This window comes from Typopeltis vanoorti, chromosome 4 (assembly GCF_054136105.1).
Source record: "Typopeltis vanoorti isolate ZY-2024b chromosome 4, IOZ_Tvanoo_1.0, whole genome shotgun sequence".
Lineage (NCBI taxonomy): Eukaryota > Metazoa > Arthropoda > Arachnida > Uropygi > Thelyphonidae > Typopeltis > Typopeltis vanoorti.
Window position 1 is genome coordinate 104,541,968 of NC_143552.1, and position 27,612 is coordinate 104,569,579.

General features: G+C 36.7%; 1 protein-coding gene across 1 annotated transcript in view; it reads left to right on the plus strand.

Moving 5' to 3' along the window:
• The window catches only part of LOC150107569 (uncharacterized), a 613,086-nt gene that overhangs the window by 412,272 nt on the left and 173,202 nt on the right, over nucleotides 1-27,612 (plus strand). The window contains exon 21 of the mRNA XM_090392132.1: nucleotides 19,731-19,881. Coding sequence (XP_090248258.1) covers nucleotides 19,731-19,881 — 151 coding nt within the window. The remainder of the gene's footprint in view (nucleotides 1-19,730; nucleotides 19,882-27,612) is intronic.

The following is a 27,612-nucleotide window of genomic DNA, read 5'->3' on the forward strand; positions in this document are numbered from 1 at the left end:
CAGTCCAGGTCTAAGATGAACATTATTAAATATCATCAGTGAGAGCCAGATCTAGAAGAGATAACAAAGTGGAATTAATGCTAAATTCATGGTGATTCAGGTGTATCAGCTTATTAAAAACTTCTACATTTGTCTCAGATGTAGAAGTTTTATTTTCATTTACTTGCAAATAAATTAAACTTGCCAAGAAAATATATATTCTTGTTTTATCCTTTATCCAAGTGCAGGTAAATAAAGGGTAAGATAAATAAAGTGCAGGTAAATAAAGGGCACTCCAGTTTATAGTACACACTGTACTATAAACTGGAGTGCTTATAGTACAGTGTGTGTGTGATGCATGCAAGAGATCAGAAGCAAGAGATGAAGTGAAAAATCAGGAGAGTAGTATTGAAGAGATGGAAGTGCTTGGCAGTGAAAAAGTAGTAGCGCAAAAGTAAAGAGAGAACAGGAATGCAAGAGGAACAGGGAGACATGGTATAGAGAGAGTGGATATAGAAAATAGCAGTGAATGTGTGTGTATATGAAGATGGTGTGTATTGTGATATGGGTGGGGAAGTTGAGACTGAGGAGATATATCTGGTAAGTGGTGATAAAGGTGATTGGGCAGGTGTGGTGGAGAAATCACAAACAACGAGTGGCTTGGATTGGATTGGTTATAGACATAAAAATAAATTATTATGTTTGTTTACAATGGTAGAAGTATCCGAAATAAGGGAGAGAGATGAAATGGTTTCACTGATTAAGTTTATTCGCCCCAAAAACATTGGAATAAGTGAAACATGGTTGAATGAAGATGATATTCTAATGAGAATAGAAATGAAAGGATACAGTATTTTTTTGCGAGGATAAAAAGGACGGGAAGGAAATGAGAGTAACTGCTGATGATAGCAGGGGAATTATGTCCACATAAGGCAGACATGAAAGAGAGAAATAGTAGCAATGGTTATGAGGCAGTGCAATGTAACACAGAGGTTGTTAGGAAGAAATATTTAGTTGAATGTTGCTATAGCCTCAGAAATGTAGAGGATGGTGATGAAGAAATGTATAAACAACTTGGATTAGTGAACAAAGGAAGAGTAATTAGTATTGGTGTTTTAATTATGGCAGTATTGATTGGAATGAAAAGATGACATTTGGGAATAAGGAAAATGAACTTCTCGAGTTCTTGAGAGATAACTATCTAAAATAATAATAATAATAATTTTTTTCTTGCAAATATTTGGCCTGAAACCAACAGGCCATCATCAGTGCATAAGCATTCATAAAGTCAAGCATGAACAGTGGAATGTTATTCTTTTTTGTAGTTCATTTGCAACTGCTTCAGAGACACCCACAGTTTATGGAAGTGTGATTCACTGTATAGTGATTATTAAATATATACACGTTTACACAAGAATAATATTTAATTCGCCAAATATTTCAGTTCAGAATATTACAGACCATCTTCAGTGGCTACATAGGAATAGTTTTTAAAAAAATAAGGTGGAATACGAACAATTGATCATTCACACATAGAACGAGCCACGTGATGTCATATCGCTAAGTATTAGAAGAGTAAACATTTTAAAGTCATAATTAAAGATATTAATTCAGAAAGTCATGTAATAATCTTAAATAATATTAGACTAATATAGGAAGTTTACATAAAAAAAAAGTGTTATCCTGATTAAACTTTCCCAAATTTTTGATATAAATATACAGTCATTACGATTCAAGTTAGGACATTGAAGTAAGGCCTCCACACTTTCTTTAAATAAACGTTCAAATTTGTAGCGACATCTATATAGGAAGAGAGTCTTGAACCAAAGGATGTTGTGGCTTGTTTCTAATCCATGCTGAGCTAATCCAGATTTCTCGGGTTTGTTGTATTGAATTGATGATTGATGCTCTTGAATTATTTTTTCTATAGAACGTCCAGTTTGTCCAAAGTAGGAAAGATTACAATTGCAAGGAACTTGATGTACACCAGGTAGAGACAAGGTTAAGCGTTTATCTTTAGATGAAGGAAAATGTGTGGATAATTTTTAAATAAGTGTATAAGTGGCTGTTAAATCATATTTCTTTAGAATTCTTGAAATTGGTTCTGAAATCCCAGAAATGTAAGGAATTGGAACTCGACGTATTGAATCTTTGCTGTTCTATGTTGGATTGTAAGAATCAAAAGATGTTGTGTACTCTTTTCGGAGAAGCCATTTAGTTTCATGTGATGTTTGATAGTTGAAAGTTCTTTCTGTAATAAATGAAAAGTTAAACAATTAGTTTTGGCTCGTCAGATTAAACATTTTATGATTCCTGTTTTTTGACAAGGATGATGAACAGATTCTTTGAGAATATAATGACCTGTGAAAGTTGGTTTTCTGTAAACTGTTGTTGTAAGAATACCTGAAGGTGAATGGATGAGAAGGACGTCTAAAAATGATAACTTGTTGTCTTTTTCAATCTCCATGGTAAACTTTATATGACCATGGTAAACTTTATATGAGAATGTACAGAATTGATACTGCTTATAAAGGAAAGTAAGGAGTCTCTGTTGTGAGGCCATACAGCAAAGATGTCATCTATATATCTAACCCAAAAGGATGGTTGAGGGAATATAGATGATAACAGGACTTCTTCTAGATGTTCCAAATAAAAGTTGGCAAGAGCAGGAGAGAGAGAGTGGACTTCCCATGGCTGTTCCTTCCATTTGGTTGTAAAATTTGTTTTGACATAAGAAATATCCAGAGTACATTACGAAATTAAATAACTTTATAATATTTTGTGGGAAGATGTCGGCAAGTAATTCTAAAGTCTCTTTGAGAGGCACATTTATATATAAAGATTTTATATCAAAGCTAACCATAAGATCTGTAGGTTGTAAAGCGATGTTTTTCAATTTATTTAAGAAATCAGAAGAGTTTTTCAAAAAAGAGCATCAGTTGCCAATGTGTGATTTCAATAATTTAGATAGATATTTGGCTATGCAATAAGTAGGAGAATCAATACAATCCACTATAAGGCAAAGAGGAATATCTGTCTTGTGTATTTTAGGTAGACCATAAAACCTAGGAGGCCTTGCAAAATGAGTTTTTTGTCTTTCAATAGTGTCTACATCCAAACTTATGACCTCATCTAGCAGGGAATTTAATTTCTTCAGTTGTCTGTTGGTTGGATCGTAATTGAGTTCTTGGTATGTTTGAGCAATCTCGAAGTAAAAGGGAAAGTTTTCTTCTATAGTTTGAGGAGTTCGTAATTACTGTCGCTTTCCCCTTGTCAGCTTTAGTAATGATGAGGTGACTGTTGTTTCTTAAGGATTGTATAGCTTTCTTTTCAGATTGAGATATGTTCGAAGGAGGAAGCTTGGCTTTAAGTAGCGAAGAAGCAACTTCTAGATGGAGAGCATTAGCTTTTTCACTTGAAAGATGAATGAGGTTCCGTTTGATGTTAACTAGAAAATCTAGATATGGAATTTTTTTAGGGACTATAGAGAAATCATGTCCTTTTGAGAGGATGAGTGTTTCACTATTAGTTAAAGGCCGACTGGATACGTTGACGATCCAATTATCTGGAACTTGGAATGGCTTGATTTGTCCAGAAACAAAAGCATCATGTTTGTGGTTTAGATGTTGATTCCGTTTTTTATATGAACATTGTATAGGGCGTTTAGCTACATTCAGAACTATGTTTGAAAGATGTGGTTCTAAGTTTGTGGAGATATAGGTACGAAGATCCGAAACTTGATGAATGTTAATAGCCAGATCATGTTTAGCTGCTCTGAGTTGATTATGGATTATAGATAAACTGGTGTTCCTGTAAATATTATGAGCTCCAGGAGATTTAATGGTTTCTTTAATCTTAGAGAAATTAGTTGTCACGCCATTTTTTTAAAAAGATGATCCTCGCTTGCAACTTACCTTGAGTTACTGATAGTAACTCAAGGTAAGTTTTATTTGGCAAATTAAATATTATTCTTGTGTAAACATGATATTTAATAATCATTATGTTACAAGTATCGTTAAAGAATAAAATTCACTGTATAGGTTCAGATGTCCTAGGGACTGGCTCCTCTTAATCCACAGATGCTTTTTATCTTCTTTGGGATGGAGCCATTCCATGGCATGATGCTTTGGGTGGTGTCCAATTCTAGTCAGAGATTCTTGGGATTGGAGCTAACAACATATGCTCTATTAAGTAAAGATTTAATGATGTCCATTTTTTTTTTTAGATGGATGGGATGAATCTTGTTATACGTAATGGCCTGTGAAGGTGGATTGTCAATGTTGTAAATATTCCAGATGGAGTATGGGAAAGGAGGATTCAAGAAGACTAATTTTTCATTTTCTTTTTCTATTGTGAATTTGATACACGGGTGCAGACTGTTAATCTTGGTTATGATGGTAGAGAGAGAGATGTTTTGCAATTTCTTCAGAGATAACCACAATGTATACAAATGGGACTCCTTAAAGGTTCAGGGTTCCTATGAACTGACTTATAAGCATCACAGATGCATTTAATTTAATCTTCTTTAAGGTGAAGCCATTCCATAACAGGATTATTTGAATGGTGTCCAGTTTCAGATTCAGGTCAGATGGTGAAAAGGCATACTCAAAAGGATGCTGATGTATCAAGGAGATTAAGGAGTCTTGAAGGAGTTCCCAAGTAGAAATTGGTTAATCCAAGAGAAAGGAGCTTCCCATAGCAGTTCCTTCAATATATTTGTAAAGTTGTTTTCTGAAAATGAAGTAGCTCGAGTGCATGACAAAGTCAGGCAGGTAGACTATGTCTGTAGGGAATGCCTGTAATAATAGCTGGAGAGTGTCAGCAAGAGGTGTAGGTTATAGGGACAGGTGTTTAGTTTTTGTGAACTTGCAAGCTATCATTTCAACATGGTAAGGATTATCATTTTAAAACAGTGGCACGATATTAATATAATTGTCTCCTTCACCACATTTAAAGAACCATCAAATTTTCTGGTGCTTATTGTATTTACATCAGCAGCACTAGTCCATCCTCTCATATATGTATAATTATGAGCCACCAATATCCTAAATAATGACCTTCTCAGTGGAGTTTTAGACATTTCCAGACATCTTGCCAACAATCCTACAATAATTATAGAGGTGCCATCAACTACAAGTTTAACTCCATTGTGCAGAAGCAAAAACCAGCAAAGGTCAGCCCTGCTATAAACGAATTGGTAGTCATTATAGGTGGACAACCTGTTCCTCCTGCAGAAACTTCTTTCCTTGCCAAAGAATGTGATTTTGCTAAAGCGCCTAAAAAAAATTCCATATCTAGATTTCCTTTATGGCATTGAGAGGAACTTGTCCATTTTTTAGTTGATGCTACTAAACTTGATCTACAAGTTTTCTCTGCACTGCTCAAAGCCAAACTTTCCCTTCCCCCTACCCCAACTTGTCTCCAGTTGAAATTAAGGTCCTAAAATCCTTGAAATGAAACAACTAGCTCATTTTTACAAAAGCAGATAAAGGAAGAGCTGTAGTAATAGTAGTAGTGGTAGTCATGGACACTACTGAATATAATAGAAAAATTTCCCTTCTTTTACAAGATAAAGCTATGCACCAAGAGATTATTTAGGGCTCTAACAATAACCAAATTAATAAACTGAATTCGTTGAGTAGAAAGGCTTATGTGTTATGTGTTGTTCACGAAAAAGTGAACAGTTCTTGTTCACTTTTTCATATAATGATTTTAATTCACAACACAAGACAAAATAAGAAAATAAATGATATCTTTATTTATTTAGTTACTTATGTTTTGCTAATTTTATACCAACAAACAGTTTGCCACAGTTTGCAAGCAGCAACAATTAGTTAATAGTAGGAACAGTTTGAAATTGTAACAGACAACAAAAAGAATTAAAATTCTAATTGGTATTAACTATTGTTGAATAGAGAGAGGTTAACAAGTATTAATTTGATCTTACAATGATTGTCCCAGATTTTTGGTAAATTGCTACAGCCATACTTATTTAAGTTTAGGGAATTTAAAGCTGCTTCTGATTCCAAACACAGTCTCTTCCTCTCTGACGTGTAATCATTTCAGTGTATCACTTTTGTTTGCTTCCATCTAATTCTGTGTGAAGTGGCAGGTGTTCGAAGCATGATTTTGTAGTCCTTTCTTGCTATAAAGAGCCTCTGCTACTAATGGCTCATGCAAAAAGTTATGCAAGTTTGAGTGCGGTTAGTAGTTGGAACCCCTTGCAACTACTAATGTCCGATGTTTCAATCGTTCGATGCTGTTGGCCCACTCTCCCTTGATGAGTCTTTGGGCTCCCCGAAGGTGTCACATAATAATAATAACTATATTAATTATAATTATAACTTCAAACAGCACGTAAAAGAGAACACACAAGAATTGAGAGTTTTAGATCTGATCATTTCATCAGAGGATGTAATTGTGAGTGGGGTTTCACACTTTCCTCTAGTTGGTGAGAGTGATCATGAAGGGACCACCTAGGTTGTGGCTAGCCATATATGGACTTTTGTGAGAAAAGGGTATATTTGTAATTATAAGGCTAGTGATTTTGACAAGCTCAGGAGACAGCTCAGAGCTATGACTTGGAACAAGGAGTTGAGCAGTAAGGAAATAAATGCTGCTTGGGAACTGACAAGCAGCATTAACATTATCAATGTGTGAATATATTCCGAATGGCAAAAGGCTGAATAAGGCCTTTTGTAAAAGGTGTAAAATGGATGAATGAGGGAATTAAGCATGAAATCTGGAAGAAGAAGAAGACACTTTGGAGGAAGCACAAGATGAATTATGGTAATAATCAGTTGCATGAAGTGAAGAGTATAAAGAGCAGGCCAGGAGAATGACACAGTTGATAAGGACAATAAAAGTGTAGAATTAGCAAATCAAGCCAAGAAAAATCCTCATCAGTTTTTTCAATATGTGGCAAGTAAAAGGAAGAATAATGGTGGTAAGATGTTGTTAATGAATGAAAGTGGTGTTCAGTGATCAATTTATGAGGGTATTTCATTGCGATCATGGTGGAATCATGAGGGAGTTATGTTTATAGGCCATGAGAGAGGATGGCTAATTGTGAGTGAGCAGAAGGTATTTGAGGAAATAAATAACTTTGATGTCAGTAAGGCAATAGGATTTGATGATATATCACCATGCATCTTAAGGGAATGTTCCAGGGAATTGGCAGTAGCATTTACATGCCTGTTTAATAAGTCTTACAACAGCACAGGTTCCAAGGGAGTGGAAGAAGGGACAAAATTGTTTCACTGCATAAAGGTGGTGATAAGGCTGTGGTTACAAATTATAGGCCAACCTGTATATCTAGAGTTTTGGTGAAGATACCGGAGAAATTGGTGAGAAGTAGGAAACAGAACTGGGTTGATAAAGGGAGATCATGTTTTACTAACTTACTTATGTACTATAATAAGGTGCCAAATACCTTGTACAAGGACAGATGCATATACAGTTGTGTACTTGGATTTTTAAAAGCTTTTGATAGACTTCCACATGACAAACTGTTAAATAAATTGAAACAGATGGGATTGGATAACATATTTTTGAGTTGGATCAGAGACTGGCTGTCAGATAAGTATCAGAAAGTTGTATACGGGGATACAGTATCCTGAAAGAGTGGTGTACCACAGGAGTCAGTTTTGGGATCAATGTTGTTCGGTTTGTATGTAAATGATATTAGTATTTGTTTAACTAGTGATATGCAGCTGTTTGCAGATGATCCAAAATTGGGGAGAGCAATGGAGTCAAGCAGATATGATGGCCTTACAGGAGGACTCGAATAGAAAGCAAGAGTGTTGCAAAGTGTAAGGTTGTAAAATTTGGTAAGCAACAATGGAATGTAAAGGTGGGGACTTGGTGGGGAAACTTTAAAGGAAGTAGAGGAGATAAGAGATCTAGGAGTGATGGTGGATAAGGACCTGAAATTCAGGTACCACATCACACAAGTTATGAAGATGTACATCAGATAATTGTATAAGGCCTTGATCAGGCCTCATATGGATTATAGTGCACATATTTGGTCGGTTTTCATGGTGACAAGGATATGTTGGAAAGGGTCTAGAAAAGATTCCCAAAGGTGGTTAGTGGTCTTTGAAATGTGTAGTACAAGGATAGATTGAGAGAATGTAAATTGTGAATTCTCATGAATTAGAGGAAGGGGGGGGATGGATATGATAGAGAAATATAATCTAGTCGAGGATGTTATCAGAGGATAACATCCTCTGATAACATCTGATAGCATTGATATGGAGGAGATTTTTCATAGAATGGGAAAGGGGGATAGAACAAGAGGCTGTTGCTGGAAACTCTATAAGGAGGGTGTAAACAGTAGTGAGGAGCACGTTCTTTGCATGGAGAGCAGTTGGTGCGTGGAATGGATGGCCTGAGTGTGTTGTGAATGTAGGCACATTGAATTAGTTTAAGGCACAGTTGGATGAGCATTGTGTGCAATAGTGTGTACCTCCCATGATGAGTCTCTGACTCCATGGAGGTCGGATGATAATAATAATAATCTAGAGACTTGACTTCACATCAATTGCCTTAGTATTTTTTGTCTCTTAATATTCTTGTATTATATTCTGCGTGTAATACTGTTGTGCAATTGTATTATGCAAGTCTTGAGTTGACATGGATTCATAGATATTATTATTATTGTTGTTGTTGTTTCGGGCAACTTCAAGGAATTGACAGACTCATCAAGGGAGGCCCTAACATCGTGTCAAGAACAGATATATGTGTTACATTACTTCGACTTTAGACTAACAATGCCATCTATCAAGCATCAGTTTATGCGCATAATGTATGTTAAAATATAGAGACAAAAGGCTTCAGTTTGTCATATTGAAGATAATAAAATGGAGAATATTATAAATCCATCCATATTTATAACCAAATATAGAAAGAAAGAAAACATTTTGGAAAATTTGCAACAGAGCTTATCATGAGTTTGGTAGTGATCAAAGTATAGCGCCTCTCTACTCCCCTCTCTATTGGGGGAGTAGAGAGGCTTTGCTCGGTGGTAGATTTTTGCCTATCACTAAGTGGAGCCACTGTCGAGTGTATTAGTGGTACTGAAAAGGGGGGGGGGGGTGCTTTGCATTGTGCAAATTGTACACTAAGGCAATTGATGTGAAGTCAATATCCTCTAGATACAAATAGCCCAGTCGTGAATATACATCACCTGCAAACTTTGTCTTTGTCTTGAGTGGAGGTTGTGTCTAGTTAAGGAATCTAGATAGGTATTTACTGTAAACAAAATTTAAACCCTAAATATATCTGAGAAACATAAAAGTGATGAGAATACATATATTCACAGTGATAAGAAGAGGTGCATTATAACTATGGAGACTAAAAGTGGAAATTGTTAAACGACATGAACAGGTAATAACTTTGTAGGATTTGCATATGCTTATGAAATGAATGTTCCCCTGTTAGAACTATTATAAAAGAAAGAGTAAATATTATGCAGCACATGATAACTGCAGTCTATACAATTCATAATCACTTTCAAAACAAGAGGCATGTTAATAGAAGAAATGGAAAAATTATTGCGAGTTTGATTAAAGACATGCAACAATGAATGACGACAACCACGAGTTTTGAGCGAATGTGCTAGGTAACTGACAGTGCCTTTGACCTGGCTTTTCATTGAAAGTCTGGCTGTGGGAAAGGTGCAAATGGAATGGAAGGAAGGTAAGATAGTGCCATTGCATAAGGGCAGTAGCAGACTGGAGGTGTCTAATTATAGGTCAGTTTGTGTGTCATCAGTAGTTAGTATGATCTTCGAGAAAGTAGTGAAGGACCATATACAGCATTGGGCAGATTAGGGTAATGTTATCTGTGAGAGTCAACAAGACTAGCAATATGCTAGTCTTTTATGATAAAGTTACAAGAGCATTAGATGAGGGAAAAGCATATACTGCCATTTTCTTAGACTGAGCGAAGGTATTTGACAGGGTGCAACATGATAAGCTGATATTTAAGTTGCAGCACATGGGTCTGGATGTCAAATTGGTCAACTGGATTCAGGATTGGCTGTCCGATAGGTATCAGAGAGTTGTGTATGATGGGGCAGTTTCAAGGATGCAGAGAGTTACAAGTGGGGTCCCATAGGGCTCAGTACTGGGACCTGTATTGTTTAACCTTTATATCAATGACATTGTCCACGGATTGCAAGGGGATATTCAATTGTTTGCAGATGATGCGAAGCTGAGAAGGATTACACAGTCCAACACAATTTTTGCTGACTTTTATATGAGACTTGTTTTTTACTAATTTGGGTGCACTGGTTTCAAATATCAAACTCATTTTTCTCTATCTCATCAGGTTTTTCCTCTATGGCATTTTCTTTTTGCTAATTTGTAAGTTTTTGATAGTTTTAAGGAGGCAGTGCTATTTAGAGGATCAAAAAAATAGATTTTTTAATATTATTTTCTGAAAGTATGTACTTTTAAAAATCTGTTCTGAACTTTTTATCAAGAAATTCGAAAAATTCCTGAAGATATAGTCTATTATTCAAAGCGGTGCGCAGATCAGAATCGGACCGCTCACCGCTCTCGCTTGTCAGTAAACGAATAAATGCGTAAGAACCTGCAATGGCATGTACTGGAGCTTTGAATGCGAGAGAGGCCTAACTAAACAAAAATAGCAATCATCTACGTGATTTTTCGGCTCACGCCAAATCATTGGAATGCCAAAAGCTAATTTTTGGCGTTTTCCTTGCTCCACTGTCATAAATTTTCTACACATGACTTACACACTTTATTTGGAGCACATGACTTGTCCTGATCTGCAATTTTTACATCAAAGTATGCAAAGTACACTTTCTTAACGAAATCAATGATATTTGTCCTTTGACTGGGAACAGTAAAGCTGCCACAAATGTAGCAGAAAGAATCTACACTATTGACACAATTCCGAGTAGTAGACATGATGTATTTTCTTCACTGCCGACTAACATGCAATTAACAAGACAAAAAAAACTTTATCGAAATGTTATAAGCGCTCATCATACTTTCACGATTGATTAACGATTGACTGATTTCGATTGTTCTTTGTCCGCTATGGCACATATAGCATTCATTTGTTTTAGGCAGTTGTCATCGCCTACTTTTCATCACCTAAATGTATTAGGTCGGTTATCGGCCTCTCTCGCATTCAAAGCGCCAGTACGTGCCATTACAGGTTCTTACGCATTTATTCATTTACTAATAAGCGAGAGCGGTGAGCACTCTGATTTTGATCTGTGCACCGCTTTGAATAATAGGCTATATCTTCAGGAATTTTTTGAATTTCTTGATAAAAAGTTAGGAACAGATTTTAAAAGTACATACTTTCAGAAAATAATATTAAAAAATCGATTTTTTTGATCCTCTAAATAGTACTGCCTCCTTAAAACTATCAAAAACTTACAAATTAGCAAAAAGAAAATGCCATAGAGGAAAAACCTGACGTGGTAGAGAAAAATGGGTTTGATATTTGAAATCAGCACACCCAAATTAGTAAAAAGCAAGTGTCGGATCATAATCAGCAGAAAAAAATTTTTTTTTTGTTGGCCAGTGTTATTATTAATAGTGCAGATGCAGCAGCCCTGCAAGAGGATTTGAATAAGCTAGATAGATGGGCAAATCAATAGGGATGTAGGTTTAATGCAACGAAATGTACGGTCTCGAGGTTTGGGAAACATCGATGGGATGCTGCATACTCTATGGGAGGAGTTATACTGGAGAAAGTAGGGGGAGATCTGGGGTTGATGATTGATAGAAACCTGAAATTTAGGGGACATATTGCAAAGGTGGTGAAGATAACACAGGGGATTGCTGCAATAATGAGAGCGACACTGACCTGCAGAGATAAAACAGTTATCATTCCGTTGTATAAGACCCTGATCAGACCACACTTGGACTATTGTTCTCAGATTTGGTCCCCAGGATTTGAAGGGGATAAATTAACTGTGGAAAGGGTACAAAGGCAGATAACAAAGATGGTTTCAGGACTATACAATGATAGTTATGAGGATCGGCTGAGGGAATGTGGACTACAGAGTTTAGTGGATAGAAGAAGGAGAGGTGATATGATTGAGACTTTTAAACTGTTGAGAGGTGGTTACAGGGTTGACACTGGGGAGTTCTTTCACTTGGTTGAACAGCGGGAAGGAGTGATGACAAGAGACCCTCCCTGGAAGTTACGAAAGGAATCTGTAAGCAAGAGGGTGAGAAGTGGTTTCTTTGCAAGGAGGGTGGTTGAACCATGGAATGCATTGCCTGATGGAGTGGTGAGAGCGAAAATGGTCAATGAGTTTAAGGAGTGGTATGATAGACTTTGTGTTTCTTAGGGGGGGGGGGAACCTCCCCTCGATGAGTCTTGATAGACTTTGTGTTTCTTGGGAAGGACCTCCTACGATGAGTCTTTTGACTCCATGGAGGCTTGAATAATAATAATAATAATAATAATAAAGAGAAAATCCAAGAAAACCTAAAATGAGAAGAGATTGGCATTAAGATCCAAAGAAAATCCTAGGGAATTTTTTAGCTATGTGGCCAGTAGGAGGAGAAATGATTGTGATAGCATGACATTGCAGGATAAAAATGGGAATAGAGTGACCGATGCAGATGACATAATGGAATTGTTCAATGATCACTTTACTGGAGAAGAAGGTTTTAATACTAGAGGCATAGGGCAGGTTCAGGGTTTAGAGGTGCAAGAGGAGAGTGTGTTCCAAATACTGATTACTCTGGATGTCAGTAAAGCTGTGGGACTAGATGGTATTTCACCACGGGCTTTGAGAGAATGTGGTAAAGAACTGACAGCTCCATTGACCTGGGCAATCAAAAAAAGAGTGGCTGCAGGAAAGGTACCCAAGGAATAGAAGGAAGGTAAGATAGTGCCATTCCATTAGGGCGGTAGCAGACTGGAAGTGTCTAATTATAGGCCAGTTTGTGTGTTATTAGCAGTTGTTAAGGTCTTGTAGAAATTAGTGAGGGACTATATACAGTGTTGGGCAGATGAAGGTAATGTTATCTGTGAGAATCAACATGGATTTATTAAGGGGCACTCTTGCTTTAGTAATATGATTGCCTTTTATAATAAAGTGACAAGAGAAGTTGATGAGGGAAAGGCATATACTGCCATTTTTGGATTTTGCAAAGGCATCTGACAGGGTGCCACATGATAAGCTGATATTTAAGGTGATATGATTGAGAATTTTAAACTGTTGAGAAGTAGTTACAGGGTTGACACTGGGGAGTTCTTTCACTTGGTGGAACCCTGGAAGGAGCGATGACAAGGAGCCATCTCTGGAAGTTACAAAAGGAAGCTGTGAGCAAGAGAGTGAGGAGTGGTTTCTTTGCATGGAGGGTTGTTGAACAGTGGAATGCATTGCCTGAGAGAGAGAGAGTGGTGAGAACAAGAACAGTCAGTGAGTTGAAGGAGTGGTATGATAGACTTTGTGTTTACTAAGAAGGACCTCCAACAATGAGTCTCTTGACTCCATGGAGGCATGAATAATAATAATAATAATAATAATAATAATAATAATAATAATAATAATAATAATATAAACTGAATGACAGCGAGCAGGGGAGGAGGAGGGGGGGAGAGTAGCAGTACCATGGAATGTACACGAACTAATACAACTGTTTTACATATTCATAATGAATATGTAATCTATAGAACATACTGAATGAAATTTCATTTTCTCAAAGTAGTTTTCCTTACATAAGCAGAACCGGGTGTAGCATTAATTATCATTTGTAACAAACATTTTTGTCAAAAATGCATTTTACATGAGCATAATTAATAGAACATAATTAACAGAACAAAAAAGAAAAACAAGTAAAGGAGCAAAATTATTTACCAAGACTCAATGTTCAAGAGTACTTAATGAACTTAATGAATTTACTTAATGAATTTTGTCTTACAAAATGTAAGACCAAATCATGTTTTCCTGGTGTGCAAAAATTCACGATATTAGTCATGCCATCTGAATGCAAAAAGGTAAGGTGAAAGAACTGATTGTGTTGGTTGGCACAAATAATTTGAGTGATGAGAATTATTCTCTTAGAGAGAGGATGTAAAGGAGTTGTTGGAAGAGGCAAAACTGAAGAGCTAGAAGGCAAAGATGGTAAGTCTCCTGCCATGCTATTATAGAGGCAAACTGAGGAGGAGGAGAGCATTGATAGCTAATAAATCAATAAGTAGGTTGTGCAGGAACAGTGATGTAGGATTTGTGGATCTGTGGTCTGTGTTTGACAAAAAGAAGGAATCTTATAATGCTGATGGACTGTATCTAAAGGTCTTTAGTGTTAGGTGTCTAGAGAGAGAGAGCTTTCTTCACCGAGCATGCTGAAGCGTAAATTCAGGAAAACATTAGAATTTAGAGTGGAAGCAGGTAAGTTTTTGTAAATGAACCCATGTGGTAAGTGAGTGTGAAAATGACCAAGTGTGGAATAAAGTCTCTCAAGCAAAAATAATGAATAGGTCATCAATTCAGGAAGTAATGGTGATGGAGGCCTACACAGATTCTGTTTACTAATACCAGAAGTATCAAAAACAAGAGAGAGGAGTTTAGGGCATTGATTAGTGCAACCTTGCCAAAAGTTATAGGCATTAGTGAGACTTAGCTCAGAGCAGATTATGTAGGTACAGGGATAGAATGTGAAGGGTTTAGAATTTTCGGGGAAAATAGAATAGATAGGATGGGGGGAGGGGTGAGAGATACTGCTGTGATAGCAGATGAATGGCAGCCAAAAAGAATAGGAGAGAGGTGGGGGGGGCTGTTCATTTGAAGCAGTCTGGTGTGAGATCAAAGGCCAGGAGGACAAAATATACAGTTGGTTGTTGCTATTGGCCAGGGAGTTCCACTGATGATCTCGAAGACATGCATCAGCAAATTAGTACAATGAGCACAGATCAAGTGATTATTATGGGGCACTTCAACTATGCAGATATAGACTGGAAGGAAGAAAGATCACATGGCAGTAAGGAAATGGAATTTATACATGTACTGAGAGATAATTACTTGAGGCAGCATGTGATGGAGGGACTAGATGACTGAGAGTATTTGACTTGGTCATTGGATCAGAAGAGCTATCCATAACCAAGGTGGCCACATTGTCTCCGATTGGCAAAAGTAACAATGCACTCTTGACTTGGGAGATTGTAAAACATAAGGAACATTCTATCAAGAAGGGATATATGTGGAACTACAAGGCAGATGATGTGAAGTTTAGGAGGAAGCTTATATTTGTACCATGACATAAAACAATGCAGGTTAAGGATGTTAGTAGTGCATGGGAGATAGTTAAGGGTCATCTAGAGGACACAGTATTAATTTGTATGCCTAAGTTAAGGATGGTTAATTAGATAGGAGTTAGATGGATGAGTAATATCATTAAGCATGAGTTACAGAAGAAGAAAATCCTGTGGAGGGTATATAAGGAGAAAGGTGACCAGCAGGGCAAGGAAGCCATCTAGCCTGGTAGATCAAAGATAATCCCAAAGAGTTCTTTTTTTATGTGGCTAGTAAGAGGAAGAATAAATGGAAGATTAACCTTAATGAGTGATGATTGTCATGAGGTGGCAGAAGCAGATAAAAAAATAGTTTAGTTACTGATGACCACTTTGCAAGAGTATATCATTCAAGTGTGGTTACTGCTTTAACATATGTGACAAACACTAATCTGGAAACAGAGGTGGATGAACTGGAGGTTTTTATGATATTGAAGAATCTCAATGTAAATACAGCTGTGGGATTAGATGGGATATCAGCTTGGGTTTTGTAGGAATGTGCAAGAGAAATGGCAATGCCTCTGGCTTGGATTTTGCAAAAGCATTTGAAGAATAGCACATGGAAATCTGTTACACAAATTAGAACAAATGGGGATGGATATCACACTGCTTTATGTGGATAAGAGGGTGGCTTCTAGACAGATATCAAAAAGTGGTATATGTAGGGGCAGAACCAAGGGGAAAACAGGTGACTGATGTTTTGCTGCCAGATTCAGTGCTGATACCACTACTGTTTAATTTGTACATAAATGATGTAGGAAATAACCTGAAAGGAAATATTCAGTTGTTTGCTGATGATGCAAAATTAGGGTGAGTTGATCAAGGCGATGTGGGAGTTTGTAGGACAGTTTAAAAGGCTGTCAGTATGGACAAAAAATAATGGGTGTCAGTTTAATGTTGAGAAATGTAAAGTTATGCATTTTGGGATAAATAGATTAAAAGCTGTGTACCACATTGATGTAAATATACTCCAGGAAATAGATGAAGCTAGAGATTTAGGGGGGGGGGAGAGAGAGAGAGTTAAAGTTTATAGGACATATTGCTAAGGTAGCCCATAAGATTATTTAGCTATTGAAGAAAAAATTAACAAGTAGAGATAAGGAAGTTGTTATTCGTATTTATAAGTCCTTGATACATCCATGCCTGGATTACTGTGCTCTGATCTGGTCTCCTGAGTTTCTTGTGGATGAGAAAGCAGTGGAGAAGATTCAGAGGCGAGCGACCAAGATAGTGAGTGGTTTGTAGAATATTCCTTATGAAGATAGACTGGTGATCTGTGGATTGTAGAAGTTGGTTGATAGGAGAAAAAGAGGGGATATGATATAAAAATTTAAGTTGCTTAAAGGGTTTTATAGGATTGATGCAGGGAAAATGTTCCAACACTTGGCTAGAGGTGCCAGTACAAGGGTATCATCCCTGGAAGTTGAATAAAGGTCCACACTTTTATTCATTTATTAGGGGTGTGAGGTCTAGATTTTTTGCTTGGAGAGTTGTGAATGAGAGATTGAGTTGCCAGAGTCAGTTGTGAGTGCTTTGTCTGTCAATGGATTCAGGGAGATGTATGATAGATTGTGTGGATAGTTTGGGAAGAAGACACATGTATAATAATAATAATTTGACTTGCATGGATTTTCCACTTATGCTTTTCCATTTATGCTTTTCCACTTAAATGTTCAGAACGAATTAACCGTGTATAACACTGTTAATATGTATAATAATATTATACATGTTGTTGTAGAATACTCTTAGTATTATTGCCTCTAATCCAGAGAATTTTAATAAAACAGTGTTACACCATTTTGCTGCAACATATGACCTCTGCATTAATTCAACCTTTTGTCTCTTCTGGATCTGGCTCCCACTGATGACATTTAATAACCTTCATCTTTAAGCTGGATTGCTTCCTGGAGAGTATAGCAATTCAGTGCAGTGACAGGTTTTAGTCTGTCATGGAGTGGAGCCACTACTGAGTTTTCCTATTCTGGAGTGATTTGCTTCTTGAGTGATGGGTTTAGTAGTGATCCTTTATGGTGTCATTCAATGATATTTTGAGTAATCTTGTAGATTATTATTATTATTATTCAGGCCTCCATGGAGTCAAAAGATGCATCGTGGGAGGTCCTTCCTTGGAAACATAAAGTCTATCATACCAATCCTTGAACTCATTGACTGTTCTTGCTCTGACTACTCTATCAGCAAACACATTCCATGGTTCAACCACCCTCCACTCAAAGAAACCCACTCCTCACCCTCTTACTCACAGGTTCCTTTCGTAACTTCCAGGGGATGGCCCCCTTGTCATCTCTCCTTTCCGCTGTTCCACGAAGTGAAATAACTCCTTAGTGTCAACACTGTAACTACCTCTCATCAGTTTAAAATTCTCAATCATATCACCTCTCCTTCTATCTACCAAACTCTGCAGTCCACATTCCCCAGTCAATCCTCATAACTAACATTGTACAATCCTGAAACCACCTTTGTACCCTTTCCACAGTTAATTTATCCCCTTCAAATCATGGGGACCAAATTTGAGAACAATAGTCTAAGTGTGGTCTGATCAGGGTCTTATACAATGGAACGATAACTCTTTTATCTCTGCAGGTCAGTGTTCTTCTCAGTATTGCAGCAATCCTTTGGGTTAACTTCACCACCTTTACTAATACTCCCTGAATTTCATGTTTCTATCAATCATCACCCCCAGATCTCTTGTCTCCTCTACTTCCTCCAGTACAGCTCCTCCAATCAAGTATGCATCGATGTATCCCCAAACTTCAAAATGTTACATTTTGCTACCCATTTCATTCATTTGCCCATCTGTCTAGTTTATTCAAATGCTCTTGCAGGGCTGCCACATCTGCACTATTACTGATAACCCTTCCCAGCTTCACATCATCTCCAAACAACAGAATAGCCTCCTGCAATCCATTGACAGTGTCATTGATATAAAGGTTAAACAATACAGGTCCTGGTTCTGAGCCCTGTGGGACCCCACTTATAACATTCTGCCTCCTTGATATTGCCCCACCACAAACAACTGTCTGCTGACTATCAGACAGCCAATCCTGAATCCAGTTGACTAACCTGACATCTAAACTCATGTGCTACAATTTAAATATCAGCTTATCATGTGGCACCCTGTCAAATGCCTTTCCAAAATCCAAAAAAATGGCAGTATATGCCTTTCCCTCATCAACTGCTCTTGTCACTTTATTATAAAAGGCAATCATATTAGTAAAGCAAGGGTGCCCCTTAACAAATCCATGTTGACTATCACAGATAACATTACCCTCATCTGCCCAATGCTGTATATATATGGCCCCTCATTAAGATCACTCAGAGTTTTGGAACGGCTTCTCCCACACTTTAGCAGTACCACAGTAAAGGTCAAAACCTGTCTAGATTGTGACCCTTCTAATAATGCATAGCAGTATACACACCTAAAAGGTTGTCTGTTTGCATTATGGAATACTGAGGCAATTGATGTGAAGTCATCAGCCTCTATATTGTAAGTAACCTAACCACGAAAGATACTTCATCATAAACTTTGTTTGCCTACACTTGGGTTGAGGATAAAACAAGAATATAATTTCTCTGCATGTTTAATTTTATTTACAAATAAGCGAAAAAACTTTCTACTTCTATCTCTGATCAAGAAAATTTTAATAATAATGTGACAGATCATTTTGCTACTTGTATATGGAAGGTGTATGATTTCTGGATTAATTCAACCTTGGTATCTCTTCTGGATCTGGCTCATTCTACCAATGACATTTAATAATATTTTTCCTTTGGGCTTTCTGCTACTTGAGATGTACAGCAATTCTGCTTAGTGGCAAGTTTTTACCTATCACTGAGTGGCGTCACTGCTGAGTTTCCTGTCCTGTGTCCTGGAATGATTCAGGTCAGGAGTGATGAGTTTTGTAGTGATCTTTTAGGGTCAGTCAGTGAGATTTAGGGTGATCTTGTTAATCATTCAGAGTTTTTAGAGAGGTGCCCTTCCTGCACTTAAACAGTACCTCAATAAAGGGTGAAACATGGTCTTGGTAGTGAACCCTTCCCATAATGCATTACAATTATATGCTTTGCATTATGGGATACTTAGGCAGTCGATATGAAATCATCACCCTCTATATGCATCTACAGCTATATATAGCTATGATTATTCATAACTGAAGTAAACTAGCTGGGTAAATTTCCAAGAAATTATTGCTTAATGTAAATAGAAGTTCCCATAATGTTCTGCTCTTTAGTATTAAAGGTAACTGAATATCTTGTTTGTTCTTTATATAGTAATGCATTTCACTTTTTTTTTTCTTTTTTTTTTTAAATCTGTGAACCAGATAAAATTAAATAGTATTAGTGTTTTTATGTGTACATTTATATACTTGCATTCTTGAAAGATATAAAATCCTCTAGGTGCTAATAATTTTACTTTATCATTTATCTGTGTATTTCAGGATCTTTATCCATATGTGATTTCGGTCATCCAGTTTTTCTTGCTGGCAGCTTTCTGTATGCAGTTGTGTCTTGGTTTAACAGTTTACATTGAATTTGTTGATTTGAAAAGTATACGCTACCCAGAGGTTAAGATAGCTGCTATGGGATGGGGTAAGTGATACAAAATCATATTTGAATTGTATTAGAATTTTTTAATATAATTCTATGCTTGTTCTTTGGCAGTATTAGCACTAATAATTAATTGAAATACATATACAATTCTACACATTACAGATACATAAATTTTGATTAAAATATTTTTTGTTGATTCTGTAAATTAAAAATAATTATATCATTTAAATAAAAATGAAAAAAATACCTGATATAGGACTGCTACTTTAAATGTCACTTGTATTCAAAATTCATTGCTGATGTGAAGACAAATGTTAAAAACAGAGGTACATAAATGGTGGTTTAATGCTATTCTTCTTACATGTATATAATTTATTGAAGGTTTAATTTTCACCATTATTAAACACGTCGATAAGACCAACAAAGGAAAATGGGTATATGCCGACATCACAATGAGTATATGCCTGCACATAAAAAGAGGCATGCTATTATCAGTTAGAGGACAAAGTTAAAAATCATACAAAAACTCTAGTTCAGTTTTAAGATTGTTTATGGAGGTTCAGAGTGGACAGGGGTACACAGCGTGAGAAACATGGATGCTCCAAGAGGAGGATGCATGTGTAGGCAGGAAAGGAATGGGATGACCAGGGATCAAGAGGAAACAGTTGATATTGAAAAGGTTTCTAAAATAAAGAAGCAGAAAGGGAAATGGCCCCAGTCTAGCATGGAGAGATCACATCGAGAGAGTAGTATCAGTGGAACTAGCTGTAGATCCAGAAATGAGCTGTTGTGTTTGTATACAAATGCTAGAAGTATAAGAAACAAGGCAGATGAAATGGTTGTACTAATTGCTCACCCAAAGATTGTCGGAATAAGTGAGACATGGGTAGAAGAGGATGACATTCTGACAGGAATAGAGATTGAAGAGTATGATGTATTTCATGAGGACAGAAGGGGTAAAAAGGGAGGGGAATGCTATTGATGATAGAGAAAGAGTTATGTCCATACAAAGTAGAGATGCAAGACGGAAATAGTGCCAGTGGTTTTGAGGCAGTATTGTGTGAGACAGAATGGAATCAAATACTTGGTGGGATGTTGTTATAGATCAGATAAAGTGGATGGTGGTGATAATGAAATGTATAGTCAAATCAGCCAAGCAAATAAGAAAAGGGTGATCATTATGGGTAATTTAAATTATGGCAATATAGACTGGAATGATGAGATAGCAACTGAAAGTAAAAAAATGAGTTTCTGTGGGATAACTACCTCAGACAGTATGTAACAGAGGGCACACCAGGATTGAGGGTCTTGGATTTGGTCATCTCATCAGAGGATGTAATTATAAATGAGGTGTCAAATCATCCACCAATTGGTGACAGTGAGATTGAGAGCAATTGATGATGGGGGAGGAGAGACTGACTGTAAGTGAGCAAGAGGTGTTTGGGGAGTTGAGTACACCAGATGTAAATAAGGTTGTGGGACTTGATAATATATCACCGCATATACTGAAGGAATGTGCCAGGGAGTTGGCACCCACCTTGACATATTTTTTTTAATACAAATCTTGCACTTGGTCAAGTTTCTAAGGAGTGGAAGGGGGACAAGATTGTGCCACTTCATAAAGGAGGTATTTGAACTCATGCATCAAACTATAGGCCTATCTGTATGTCAGGTGTTGTGGTTAAGTTGTTGGAGAAGCTTGTGAGAACTAGGATCCAGAGTTGAGTTGACAACAATGGTATTATCTTTGATGGACAGCATGGATTTGCTAAAGGGAGGTCATGTTTTAGTAATCTACTTATTTATTACAATAAAGTGACTGCTTCTTGGACAGAGGAGAAGGATACACAGTAATATACTTGGATTTCACAAAAGCTTTTGATAGAGTACCTCATAATTAGTTGACAGTCAAACTAGAGCATATGGAGTTGGATATTAGATTAGTGCATTGGATTGGAGACTGGCTATCTGATAGGTATCAACAAGTTGTGTATGGGGGTGTGTTATCCAGGAAAAGGAAAGTCACTAGTGGAGTGCTTCAGGGGTCTGTTTTAGGGCCATTACTGTTTAACTTGTATATGAATGATATTGGCGAAGATTTGGATGGAGATATTCAGTTGTTTGCAGATGATGCAAAACTGGGACGAATTATAAAGAGTAGTGAAGATGTTGTGGCCTTACAAGAAGACTTGAATAAATTGAGTGATTGGGCATGGAAATGGGGATGCGAGTTCAATGCTGCAAAATGTAAGGTTTTAAAATTTGGAAAACAAAGATCGGATGCAGAATTTATGCTTGGTGAGAATATATTGTTGGAGGTAGAGGAAATAAGAGATCTGGGGGTGATAGTGGATAAGGATCTAAAATTTAGGGGACACATCGCCAAAATTGTGAAGACAACACAAAGGCTTCTGGGAATGATGCGGAGGACACTGACATGTAGAAGTAGAGAGATTCTTGTCCTGTTGTATAAGGCTTTGATTAGGCCACACATAGACTATTGTGCCCAGATTTGGTCACCGGGTTTTCAGAAGGATGAAAAGATGTGGAAATAGTACAAAGGAAATAGTACAACTGACTAAGGTAGTTTCTGACCTCTGGAATGTCGAGTATGAGGAAAAATTGAAAAGATGTAATTTGCAGTCTGGTGGGCAGGAGGAAGAGGGGAGATATTATAGAGTCCTGCAAATTGGTAAGGGGTTGTTATAGGATCAATGGGGAGAAGTTCTACAGAGAATAGTGGGAGATCAGAGGAGAACCAGAGGTCATCCCTGGAAACTGTATAAAGAGGGTGTGAGTAGGGGAGTGAGAAGCAGGTTTTTTTTGTGCAGAGTTGTCAATGATTGGCATGCCTTACCTGAGAGTGTGGTGTCTGCAAGGAGTTTGAGCGTGTTTGAGACACGGTATGATGAGATGTGTGTGTGATAAAAGGACCTCCCAGATGAGTCTTTGACTCCATGAGGTCTTGGGGTAATAATAATAATAATAAAATAATATATTGCACATGAATATAAATTAAGTGAGTCCACAATAAGAACAATCTTTAAAGATAAGGATAAAATTAAAGAAGCAGGTGAAAATGTTACTCTCTACTCGGCAAAGAAGATCACCCATTCTCAGATTGAAACCATCCAAGAGTTGGAAAAATTGTTAATTGTGTGGATCGAACATTTAAATCAATAATTGATACCCATTAACATGCAAATAATAATGAATAAGGCTCTCAGTATATAAAAAATATACAAAAAATTAATCAATCAATAAAAACAATCCAAAGATGTGAAAAAAACATGATAACCATTGTTTAATGTGGAAATTCGCTTTACACAGATTTCTTGGAACACATCCTCTGCATAAAATAGGTTTCACTTGTACTGTTACTGCTAGATTTTGCAAAGGCATTGGTGAAATGGTGTGAAGATGGCTGAATAAGAGGATGACTGACATCAGAAAGTAGTATGTGATGGTAGGTAGAATCCAAGAGAATGCTGGTGACTAGTGGAATTTCACTGATCTCTGTAATGGGGCTACTTTTGTTTAATTTGAACATTAATGATTGAGGAGAAATATCCAGTTGTATGCTGATGATGCAAACAATGCCTTATATAATGGAACCATTATATAAGGCATTTCCCTACTTCTACAAGTCAGTGTCCTCTGCATCATTCCCAGAAGCCTTTGTGTTGTCTTTACAACTTTGGCTATGATTTCAGATCCTTATACACTATCACCCCCCCAGATCTCTTATTTCCTCCACCTCCAACAATATATCCTCACCAAGCATAAATTCTGCATCCCATCTTTGTTTTCCAAATTTTAAAACCTTACATTTTGCAACACTGAACTCACATCCCCATTTCCATGCCCAATCATTCAATTTATTCAAGCCTTCTTGTAAGGTCACAACATCTTCACTACTCTTTATGGTTCGTCCCAACTTTGCATCATCTGCAAACAACTGAATATCTCCATCCAAATCTTTGCCAATATCATTAATATACAAGTTAAACAGTAATGGCCCTAAAACAGACCCCTGAGGCACTCCACTAGTGACTTTCCTTTTTCTGGATATCGCTCCCCCATACACAACTTGTTGATACCTATCAGATAGCAGGTCTCCAATCCAATGCACTAATATAATATCCAACCCCATCTGTTCTAGTTTGACTGTCAACTTATCATGAGGTAATCTATCAAAAGCCTTTGCAAAATCCAAGTACAGCAATCCCTCAATTAATGTGCCTAATGTGTTCTTTAAAACAGTTGCATTAATCGAAAACGCCCTAATCGAATATAATAAGCTATGGGAAAAATTATAATTCGTTCCTCAAATTTCTTTTTTGACACAATTTTTTTTTTAAACGAATTAGGGTATGTCTCAGGGCTCAGTTAAATCAAAACCATGAAGCTGAAAGACAATAATAATAATAAAACATACTCAGAATATAAATGTGTTATTCTGCTTCTTAACAAAGAATTCAGCTAACTTAGCTTGACTAGTATTCTGTTTCTTTTTTTCATACAACTGACTGTATGGCCCTATTGCCTCTATGTCTGCAAATTTTATTGCTTCTCTCTCTTTATCAACGTCATCCTCTAAGCATTGCTGCTTAAGAACTTCTGTTGCACAAAAAATATTTCAATTTGTTTCTATGAAATCTCTTTGAGCTTGTCAGTGATTAAATTTTCTTCATATTCTTTGGACTCTTCCTGTGTGCATCTAAATTTAGCTGGTTGGAATCACTCAATTTCTCAGAATGAGAGTTAATTGACTTAGATTCGTTTGAAAAGCCTGTAAAATCATTTGCACAATGTGGAAGAAGGTGCTTCCGAACCGCTCGCATATTGCACGCAGTAATTTCATTCAACTTTGCGACTTTATAACCAGGCTGAGATTTCTCTGATTTGGCCAGAAAAGTCTTGGAAGGTGTTCACTTCCAAAAAGGCCGGTTTCATCGACATTAAGTATTTATTGGTCAAAATATTCTCCTTCGTCCACAGTTTTCATCAAAATCTCTGGATAATTTGCAGCCACTTCCTTATCTGCACTTGCAGCTTCGCCTGTGATTAGAACTATGTAGGCTATTTCTCTTTATGAAACGTTCAAACCACCCAGCACTAGCATGGAGTTCTTCTTTTCCATCATTGATAGCCCTTTCTTTCAAGGATGCAAAGAGACGTTATACTTTTGATTTAATAAAGTCTGTTGATCTGTTTTTGGTTACAATCTTCGATCCATGTAGAAAGACGTCTCTCTAATTCAATGATTATAATACTTTGATTTCTGGTGCATGCATGATGAACTTGAAGCAACCTTACCTTTCTGTATGTATTCGGCAGTTTTGCTTAAAATTGCTCTTATAGTTGATTCACCCATTTTTGTGTTCTTGTCCTAGCTTTGCTCTGGACTCACCTTGTTTTTTCTTAATTAGTTCAAGTTTTTCTTCGAACAAGATTACTTTTTAAGTCATTTTCACACGTCCACATTTTTGCTCACTAATTCTTTTACTCATGATGAAAGATTGAGAAAATACTTTAAAATAAAAAAAGTAAGGAAAACAATTGCAATGGAGGGACGAGATATGATCATCAAAATGCTATGTAATTAGCAGACGACATTAATGAAGCATTAAATTTGGAACATAGTGTAGATAGAAATAATGTAGTATTGCATTAAAAAATAACTTTGTAAAATGTTTTAAATCGGTAGCTAAATTATTTCATCCTGGTGAGTGATTTTTTAAAATAGTTAGCCATAAAAAATGTATGGATAGAAAATTTTTAAAATCGATAACATTTATTTTTAAGATGTATATAGTCGCACTAATCGAATTTTAGAGGTGCACTAATCGAATTTTAGAGGCGCACTAATTGGGGGCGCATTAATCAAGGGATTATTGTATATTACTGTGTATATTCTTCTCCTCTGTCCAAGGAAGCAGTCACTTTATTGTAATAAGTAAGTAGATTACTAAAACATGACCTCCCTTTAGCAACTCCATGCTGTCTATCAAAGATAATACCATTGTTGTCAACCCAATTCTGGATCCTAGTTCTCACAAGCTTCTCCAGCAACTTAATCACAATACCTGACACACAGATAGGCCTATAATTTGATTCTTGAGTTCAATCACCTCCTTTATGAAGTGGCACAATCTTGTCCTCCTTCCACTCCTTATATCTTCATTTTTAATGATTCTGCCATTGATGCCTGTCTATTCGCCTGCGAAATTCTGATTAACCACCCTAATATCAACAATAATGGCAGAAAATTCCAAGAATCTGGATTGCACATATTCAGCCTACTTAATACTTAGTATCTGGCATACTTTAGGACTTTAAGCAACCTTCAGCTAGTATTGGAAACTATTCCATACCAATTGGTTGAAATTTATTTGTATAATCATGTTTTTAATATATATATATATATATATATATATATATATATATGAAAGAATATTTGTTAGCAGCAATAGTAAGTTGTATACCACGAGTGAACAAGAGGACACAATTTGGAGTAAAGTGGATGACAAACAATATTAAATAGGAATTGCATGCGAAAAAGAGGCTAGGGAAGAGATATAAGGAGACAGGAGAAGAGAAGATGCATGAAGAGTATAAGACACAGGCCAGAAGAGGGTTGACACTGGAGAGTTCTTTCACTTGGTTGAACAGTGGGAAGGAGTGATGACAAGAGGCCATCCTTGGAAGTTATGAAAGGAAACTGTGAGCAAGAGGGTGAGGAGTGGTTTCTTTGCATGGAGGGTGGTTGAACCATGGAATGCATTGCCTGATGGAGTGGTGAGAGCGAGAACGGTCAATGAGTTCAAGGAGTATGATAGACTTTGTGTTTCTTAGAGGGGGGACCTCCCCCTCGATGAGTCTTGATAGACTTTGTGTTTTTTAGGAAGGATCTCCCACAATGAATCTTTTGACTCCTTGGAGGCCTGAATAATAGTAATAATAATAATAATAATAATAATAATAATATATAAACATGTTGCTCTCCATCCCAATGTAATTTTGTAACCAATAGATATTAATAGTAATAAGACTCTAATGTTGATGTAGTAAAGGTGTTTTTTTTTTTTTTTTCACCAGACGTCAGGCCAATAATTGTTGTAACGGTTGGTCAGTAACTTTAGCAAACCATGTAGATTGCAGTGTAGCTTGTTTCTCTGTATATAGTATATGCTCCAGAAGATGATCTTGATATGAAGGTTGAAACTTCTAGTGTTGATTTTGGTTTATATTAAACTAAATTTTACTCAAACACGGCAGTTGTCTCCATAATTTTCCAAAATGTAGCCTAAAAGAAAGGTCTATTCACTCCCTCTGATTTTGCTCAAGTCTGTGGTTTCTAGTCTGATAAACTGTTTTACATCTAACTCCTCTCTCAGATCTATAAGTTAAAATTGGTTTAAACTTGTCTACTAGTTTAGTGATTTGACTAAATAATTCCTCTGTTATTTCATATAAATTTATTCAGTTGACTTCCCACCATACCAGCATTGCATATTCTGTTATCTTTCATCATCATCATCATCATCATCATCATTATTATATCACACCTCCATGGAGTCCAAAGCCTCATCGAGAGAGGGCATCAACTCTACAAATCTGCGTCTCACTACTCCACCAACTTTCATCATCTTACACCAATGCCATCTACTACCAACTTCCACCACTAGTACTTTCACAGACAATCACAAACATCCATGCCCATGGTGGGATTCGAACCCGAAGCCTTTTGGCTGGAGAGCAGATACA